The sequence below is a fragment of the Scophthalmus maximus genome, chromosome 8, assembly GCF_022379125.1.
Source record: "Scophthalmus maximus strain ysfricsl-2021 chromosome 8, ASM2237912v1, whole genome shotgun sequence".
Classification (NCBI taxonomy): Eukaryota; Metazoa; Chordata; class Actinopteri; order Pleuronectiformes; family Scophthalmidae; genus Scophthalmus; species Scophthalmus maximus.
Genome location: NC_061522.1, coordinates 18,920,193 through 18,929,080, shown reverse-complemented (window position 1 = coordinate 18,929,080; position 8,888 = coordinate 18,920,193). Strand labels below are relative to the sequence as shown.

Below are 8,888 nucleotides of genomic sequence, written 5' to 3'. Positions count from 1 at the left end.
CAAACACGTCAAATGATGATACAAAATCATCTGAATATCCGCAGTCAAGGAGTCGACTGAAGCACGGGTCTGTGATCATTATTTTCTAGATCATAAAAGGTATAAATAAAATAAGATTGGAGGCATCAAAGATTCTGAAACATGTGAAACTCCAAATGTGTGTAACTACAGTACAGATTAAGTTTAGCTTGTGTATTATATCATGAGGGGACCATTTAAGAATGACCTGCTGCGATATTTAACTCAAGCATGCTGATTTAGTTTATCGAGCAAAAATGAGATAAAAAGCCGTCTCAGTGACGAACATTGTCTCTATCGGAAAGTAAACGATAAACATTTGTGCTCCCTGCATGATTCGCAGTGTGCAATGAGGCGGCTGCTGCAGGTTCCACACATTAAGCATTCAGCTCAGTTTGATCTTAAATTTGCCATTTGTCTTTGTCACAAGAACGACAAGTTTATCACAGGCTTCACCTTCGACACCCGCACACACAAGCTTCATCGTCTTCTGGATGAAAAGTGGCACATCATTAGACTTGAATAGTTTTATTGAGCGGATGGTAAGACTATTCCAGTCTGCCCTCTGTTGGGACGATGACAGCGGAGACTGTTCACTTCCTGCCACTGAGCCACATGTCATCACACCAGTTACATTACCAGTCACATTTCACATCTGGGTTTAATCATTCAGGTTCATTTTAAAAAGGCGCACAATTTGACCCCGCCTTTCAACTAACCTGTTACAGATTTTTTTTTTAAACTCTGTTCTGGGTAATGCAAGTGTTTAATACATATTACGATTCAGTTTGCAGAACACTCGTGCATGGATCGAGCACGGTGCACGTAATGCCAAAACTCTTGTCCAAAGCTGGAACATATAGATCAGACCGGAGCTCCCAGAAAAACACCACAAACAAATTAAAAAAAATTTTTTCAGACAGATGTACTACAAAAAAAAAAGATGCACAACTCTGGGGGGAGAGTTGCTAAAGAGTGAGTGACAGGTATATACTGTATATATAGATCTATTTCTGAGGGAGGGATACAGTCTTTTCCATCTGTGCTCCTATAAGTATAAGCTTCATCATGCCATTATGTATATTTACCAATAAAAGGGACACCTGTACATACTGCTGAGTACAAACTGAGAATGTACTTACCAATCAAGCAAACGAATAAAGCCCCATTTGTACTGAGAATTCAATTGGTGGAGAAATAATTTGATCAATAACATGCTGAGAAGATGTATTTATTGTGAAAACAGTTAAAAGAGCACAATGAATGAAAGTAAACAAGCAAAACCCCTGCAATTTTTTCTACATTCTGCATGAAATTAAGTCTGCATCAGCTGACTTACTTATTAAAACAATATATGAGTAAAATGGTTACAAGTAAACACATACATACTTATTCTGACTTGCGGCAGGACAGGACAAAGTAAATGTATCTTAATCTAAAGAGACATTACTGATAGTGGTGAGTGGCATCAAAACAATGAAGAAGATTAACACATTTGGACACTTTGCTTCAGAAAATAACACAAAGCCAAAATAAATTCATTAATTAAAATGTGTTTTCCAGTGAAAAAGCTAGTTTCCAATTCAACTGAACATGTCAAAGATTTTGAACATGAATAAAATGTATCTGGAATGTGACAGGATCTATTCACAAGCAGCTGATCAAAGGCACAGCTGAGACTAGAGGGGGACAACAACATGGTGAAATCCACTGTTCTTTTGTTATTGTTATTGTTGTTAAATAAAAAAGACAAACTTTAACCTTAGTGATCAATGGCTGAGAGTAACAGTAGCTGAAATAGTGAAAGAAATTTGTTTTTCTACAGGAAATTATAAATTCCACAAGTATACGTATATTACGTATATTAAAAAGTACAAAACAAATAGAACATATAAGCCCTTACCTCCTTCAGTATGCCTCGTCAAATCCCCGCCTCTTGGAGTTGGAGAGTACAAAAAACAAAGTTACACTGCGAGCATGCCAAGTAGCACAAATTAACTCGGTGCTTCTTTCTCATAATTCTACTTGCGGGGGGGTTGAGGGCCTGGGGGAGGTGGGGGTGGAGCGGTAAAAGCATAAGGCGGTTGCCCCATGAAGCCCAACAGCGGGGGCTGTGGTGTTGGAAACTGCTGCGTCATGAGGGGCAGGGGCCCCCCTGTCAGTGGAGAAGGAGGAGGAGGAGGAGGTTGGCCAAACTGACCTTGCTGCTGGCCGGACTGGTCCTGACCTCCGCTGCCTACTGACTGGCTGTTGCTGTGGGAGTTGTAGCCCCCGCCGCCGCCGCAGTAACTCTGGTACTGATCAGAGCCTGAGTTGTAGCTGTTCCTGCGATCCCGACCTCTGTCTCTGTAGGAGGAGGAGGAAGAGGAGGAGGAGCGGTCTCCGTTGCGGTTGCCGCGGTTGTCACGGCCGTAGCCGCTACTGCCGTCTTTGCCGCCACCGCCACCTCCACCAGAGCGCATGCTGCGGTCACAGGCGTCTTGGAACATCATGTTCGGGTTGTTGGAGTTGCTGCCACGGTAACGCATTCTGCCACCTGTCAGTAACAATTAAATAGATCAATGCCACTCACATCTCAAACCCCCCCAAATATTCATTCCGCAGCATGAATATAACTGTTTTTATATCTTCATTTGAAACAAACAGCGACTCGCTCTTACCACCTCCCCCTCCACCACGGCCCGAGCCCACAAGCTGGAGCAGTTTTGGGTTGATGGCCTGCCGGGCCTCCTCCAACACCCGCACCAGGTCCCGGGCCTGCCGCAGGTTCCCTGGGGTGAAGAAGGTGTAGGCGGTGCCTTTGTTGGTGCTGCGGGCCGTCCGCCCGATGCGGTGGACGTAATCCTCGGAGGAGTTTGGGTAATCGTAGTTGATGACGAACTTGATGTCTTCCACGTCTTTTTGATTAAGAATGATGGGTTTTTTTACAGCATGGGGGAAAAGAAAGAAACGCTAATCTCACCAGGGGAAAAATATTCTGGGGAAATTTGAAATTAAATAAACTAGAGTAAAATCTTTTCTTTTTTTTTAACTAAAAAGAAGATTGTTGAAATACTTTAGGTTATAAATAAAAAATCTTAACAAATGAGAGTTACTTACCTGCCGAATCAGACACATCCCAGGTTTCACATCAGTTAAACACTATTTTAAGTGATTTAAATCCAATACAAATCTTGGCTTCAGGATTTCATGCTAACTTCACATGTGGTGAGCAGGATAGAGAGGCACAAAGAAACCACGTTTGAGCTTTGTAATCTTCACACCGATGTGATTACTGGTCAAAATGTGCGAAGACACAGTCTGTTTCTCATTACAGAAGATTTGGGGCTCTGAAAGCACTGCTGATCCAAAAGTTTCCCTCTCCCCCTCCATCATGACGGAGGGAAGGGGCTTCATCGACCGTATCCTACTGAGTAACCGTGAGACGATGCTCCGTCCTCACACTGTGCTATGCTTTGACTAAAATATGGGCACGATGGAATGTATGGTGGGCTCATGGAGGAGTTGAGAGAAAAGGGGGCGGTGAGGTACTTACCCCCTTCATGGTGTTTTTACAAAGGTAGTCAGTCCCCCCTGATCAGTCCTGGTTCACAGGGACGGGCTGAGGGGGAGGGAGACAGGATTCATCCCTCACCTTCTGCACACACCGGCGACGTGAGCAGAACCGTATAACCCCATGACACACGCGCACCCACACACACGCACACACACACGCACACACACACACGCACACAACGGCTGGTTCTGCTCTGGTTCGCCGCATTGCAGGACCCTCCTCAGACCCCGGCCAGGACTGGATCCAGACGAGCCCGTCTAACCCTCTCTCTCCCCTGTCTGTCTGCTTCTTGGGGCAGACCGACGGGCAGACATACGGGCACCTCAGGCTGCTCCCAAGGAAGGCTCGTTGGATTTACAAACTCTGACAATACTGGGCAGGGGGGATCTTAGTTACCCAAGGAGAATAGGAGGGACTTTTAATCCCCCTAAAAATAAGCCGAGCTTCTACTTTAGCATGACCGAGGGGGGGCAGTGACAGCAGCGCAGACTGTTACAGCTGCCGTGTGCTGCCAAACCCTGAGAGGAGAAGAGGGGGGGAAAAAGAACAGGGATACGGTCATCGGAATTTGGCAAGTCAAAGACACTTCACTCATCCCCCTTCTCACATTTATCCTGCCAACAATTGACACGTCAAACTACCCACACTAGGCTTCCCGATGTCACTGTCCTGCACATATGCACCTGCAAAACGTAAGAGAACGTATCCATTTCGCAGAGTAACATCAATGGAACAACCACACACAAGTTATTATTTTGTGTGAGGGGGAATGTGTAATATTGGCAACATCAACGGTAAATCTGGGACATGAGAAAAAAGGGGTGCAGGAGCATCTTCCCCACACACCCCTCCTGTCAGGCAGCGTGCCAAAGAGCCCCGGTTGAAGGAAGCTTTTCCACTGCGGTAACAAGAAACAGACTATAAACCAAGTGGACCAGACGGACTGTTCGTCAGGCTGTCAGGTTGCGATGGTAATACACACTTTCAATGTATTATGTTGATCTTACGACCTTGTACATTACTAAATTTAAACTGTTTATACATTCTATGTATTTTCACGCTTTTGGTCAACATCATTACGTTTTGCCTATCTATTCTGGAAAATTCCACGTGTGATGTATTTAAAAAAAATCACCTGAATATGCTTGAATATAATGAATGATCATCTGAAAATAATCAAAGGAAGAAAATTCCACAAGAAATGCAGTCCCTCTTGAAAAGAAGTCTGGCTGTATTTGAACTCTGTTTGCTTGTGTTATTCTATTATGTAACGGGAACAAGCAAGCCAGAGCATATCACTCCCATTTCTGTCTCCCTCCACTGGCTCCCTGTCACTTATCGAATTGATTTCAAGATTTTACTAGTTGTTTTTAAATCTCTAAATGGGGTGGGACCTCAATATATCTGTGACCTCCCACAGGTCCATGTCTCCTCAAGGTCCCTGAGGTCAGTCAATCAGCTGCAGCTCGTCATCCCAAAAATTAACACCACCTTAGAGTTTTTATGGTCTGTGTAGTTTGTGTATTTTATAGTGTTGTATGTTTTAATTTGGTTTTATGCATTTATTTGATTAATTTCATACATGTGCAGCACTTTGGTCAGGTTCTGTGAAATGTCCTATATAAATAAAGTGGATTGGATTGGATTGGATGTACAATACTCATCAGAAAAACTCAGAAAACAAAGAGGGAGAATATCACGTGAGATTATGCAGCATTAGATTGCATGTGAGATGAGACATACCCAGACCACGAGAGGCAACATCAGTAGCGATGAGAATGGGAGCTTTGCCACTTCGAAATTCTGTGGAATTAAACAAAAATAACCGCGGGAATATTAGCAAAAAAGAAGAAGAAGAAGAAAAAGAAACGTCGGAAAATCAAACTGAAGAGCAGGAAGAACATCGTCATCTAAGCTCACGATTTTTATATAATAATAACACTAATACCAATTGATGAACAGTCAGTGAAGTGTTTTTACTCCTCCAGTCAGATCAGTACTAGTTTAGACAAGAAAGTGATCTACAGCAAAGAGAAGGACCGATGAAGCATTTGCATTCGATGTATTCTCACCTGTGAGTACCCAGTCTCTTTCCGGCTGACTCTTGTCTCCATGAATACACATGGCTGGCCACCTAGGACACAAGACATAAATAAATTATATTAGTGAATACCCTCTGTCTATCTAATACTTCCTGACTTCACCCTAGAACGGCTGACATGCCGTGTCATCGTGTTATCAGTAATCCCTCACCCGTCCCGCCTCATCCTCCTGGTGAGTTCATCACAACGCTTCTTGGTCTCCACAAAGATGATGGTTTTGTTTCCCTTTTCAGCCATGATTTCCTCCATCAGCTGAATCAGTCTGTGAACAAGAAGAGGCGCACACAGCATATCAACACCACCAAGCTCAGTCTCAACTGTATGAGCTCATGCTCCATTAACACTGTTGCAACGGTCACTTGAGCTCAAGTATTTTTGGTCAATCCTCACTTGTGGTCCTTTTCATTCTCCATGCAGACGTCGACTATCTGCAGGATGTTGTGGTTGGCACTGAGTTCCAGGGCACCAATATTAATCTGCACATATTCCCTGAGGAAGTCCTCAGCGAGCTGCCGGACATCCTTCGGCCAGGTTGCACTCCACATCAGAGTCTGTCTGTCGGGCTGAGGGCCAGAAAGAGAGGGGGTTCATCCGGGGTTGATTCATAGGATCTACGTTAAAAGTCAAGATGGTCACTTTTAAATTCAGTAGTCGTGGTTATTGAGCCGTTCTCCTACCCGGATTTGTTCGATAATCTTGCGAATTTGTGGCTCGAATCCCATGTCCAGCATGCGGTCGGCCTCATCCAGCACGAGGTAGGTGCAGCGACGCAGGTTAGTCTTCCCCACCTCCAGGAAGTCGATGAGACGACCGGGTGTGGCGATGCAGATCTCGACACCTAGTCATACAAAATCACCATGTCAAAAAACCCCCCCAAAAAACGTTTGTGGAGCATGATGACCATATGTGCTGAAATACCAGGCAACAGCTTTGACAGCTTCCTGTTGAACACGATTTCTGAGCAACCCACTGAATGTGCCCATCTGCAACTGTACCCACCCCTCTCGAGATCTCGAATCTGTGGTCCTTTGGGTGCTCCGCCATAGACGCAGGTGCTTTTGATACGAGAAGACTTCCCATAGTCGAACGCCACCTGCTGAACCTGCTGTGCCAGCTCTCTGGTTGGGGCCAGCACCAGACACTGGGGGAGAGGAGGAGCAGGGGGTTTCACAGAAGTTCTGTACACACAAACAGCGTCACACATTCGATGTGGGTACTTACAATCGGACCATCTCCCCTCTCCAGATAAGGTTGATGGTTGATGTGCATAATAGCAGGAAGGAGATACTGCAGGACCAAACAAGACAGAAACACAATTAGTTAGATGGTGAGTAGGACGAACGAGTTGTTCCTCTTTTTATGTTATCTAAAGTCTGTGCCTCTGCAATTATACTGCTGGTTTGCGTTTTGTTCTTGACTCTATAATGCACGCGCAGATTTCTTTCTCCGTCTTGCAAAATGTGCTACATAATAAATATTTATGACTGTGTAGGTGGCATCATCATGCAGTGCTATGATAGGCAGGTATCGTCCTTACGGCCAGTGTCTTTCCGGAGCCGGTCTGTGCAATGCCCACCATGTCCTTGCCGCTCAGGGCCACAGGGAAGCCCTGGGACTGAATCGCTGTGGGTTCCTTAAAGTTCTGCTGAATCAGCACATCCATCACAAACTCTACCAGAAGATGCACAGAGTCAACAAGACGGTTACGCCGCTGCACCTGTTACATATGTTTCTATCTTCCAGTCATTACATCAGGAGGTCCTTTAACACATCACTAGTACATTGTAGCATTTTCTTTTATTTCATTTAGACTAGATGTATTTACGGGTTTTTTTGTTGTTTTTTTTCATCACGGAAGATGTTTCCGAGAGATTATGTGTACAGACATTTTATTAATTGTAATGTGTGGTTCACTAACGAGGAAACTGCGCCTGGTGAAACCCAGTGAGCGCTTTTGGGCAGCCAGAGCCTCTGATGGTGATCTCCTTCTTCCGACGGAACTCTTCCATTTCATACTATATACGGCAGCAAAAGAAGAAAAAAAAGAAGATGGTAAAAACATATATGTGGACATGGTTCATACTTATTAATATTTTTCAGAACACCTTCTGATATCAGATTGAAGATTTACCTGAGTAATGCGCTGGACCTCTGGGTGTTCAGCATAGAAGTTCTTCTCAAATTTCGGCAGCTCGTCCAGGTTCCACCTCTTTTTGCGGAGCCGCTCGCCTGGATTCCCAAACTTCATTGGTGGGGGTCCACCGCGGCCACCCATGGCCCCGAACCTTGGCCTGAGCAATATTGCAAGAGACATAAGGAGCAGCGGAGGAATCCATGCCAACACTTTCATTTTCAAGAAATTTGCAAAACCGCATGAACACAGGCAATTTCAAATGAAATCTACTTTTCAATAAAGAGTGCAAAGAGAGAATTGATCTGGCCACGTTAGAAGCCACTGTGAACTTGAACTTCAGCTATAAAATTGAATGAGCAACTTGTTAAGATGTAAAAAAAAAAATAATAATTTTGATGACTAATCTTTAGCGCCACCATCAGGCCAAATTGACTGGCTTTTTTTTTTTTTTAACAACGTGACCTTCACCCCGGCGCCACCTAGGGTCAACGTTGGGGTGGTACACTTATATAAATGCTTCGTCGTGCACTGTTTGAAGTAAACAACAAACTGAAGAGAGGCGGTGAGGAGTTAGAGAAATACGACAGTCTCAAAACACCCAGCCACGGCCTTGGGTCAATCCTCCTGCGCTGTCTAGACATTGCGCAACACAAATTATGTTGTCAGCAAAGTGCGTCGTGTCCACGACTACAGGAAAAAAAAAGTTACCTGTCTCGTCCACGGTCCCTGTCTCTGTCTCCGTAGGACGAGCTCCCTCTCATGTTGGCCTAATATACGTCAAGTTTTACGTCCGACACCGCAAATTTATGTTTGCAAAAAATGCCAGAGAGTTCATTCGCATGTAAACATTCGTATGGTGGACGATAGTTACGCGTCAGCGGAGACTTAGTGAAACACTTGCGATGTGCGTCACGGAGCTGAACGGAGGCGCCTCGCTCTCTCCTTCCCCTGCCTTCTTTCGCGACGTAACTCCGACTAGAAATCTTACGTAGCCTCGCATCGAGGGAGCGGACGTTACGTAAAAATGTCCGCTTAGTCGCAATGGTGAATCTGATTGGTGTACAGCGCGCATTCGCGC

General features: G+C 44.7%; 1 protein-coding gene across 1 annotated transcript; it reads right to left on the bottom strand.

The window, feature by feature from the left end:
• Positions 1 to 1,233: 1,233 nt before the first annotated feature.
• Positions 1,234 to 8,781, bottom strand: LOC118312375 (probable ATP-dependent RNA helicase DDX17). Its single transcript, XM_035636907.2, has 13 exons — positions 8,519 to 8,781; positions 7,808 to 7,967; positions 7,595 to 7,691; positions 7,214 to 7,347; positions 6,898 to 6,963; positions 6,676 to 6,817; positions 6,354 to 6,514; positions 6,067 to 6,239; positions 5,828 to 5,938; positions 5,647 to 5,708; positions 5,318 to 5,377; positions 2,679 to 2,915; positions 1,234 to 2,554 (listed from the first exon to the last, which is right to left on the bottom strand). The coding sequence occupies exons 1-13, from the start codon at positions 8,569 to 8,571 to the stop codon at positions 2,040 to 2,042; spliced, it is 1,971 nt and encodes a 656-aa protein (XP_035492800.2). The 5' UTR covers positions 8,572 to 8,781; the 3' UTR covers positions 1,234 to 2,039.
• Between the last annotated feature and the right edge of the window lie 107 nt (positions 8,782 to 8,888).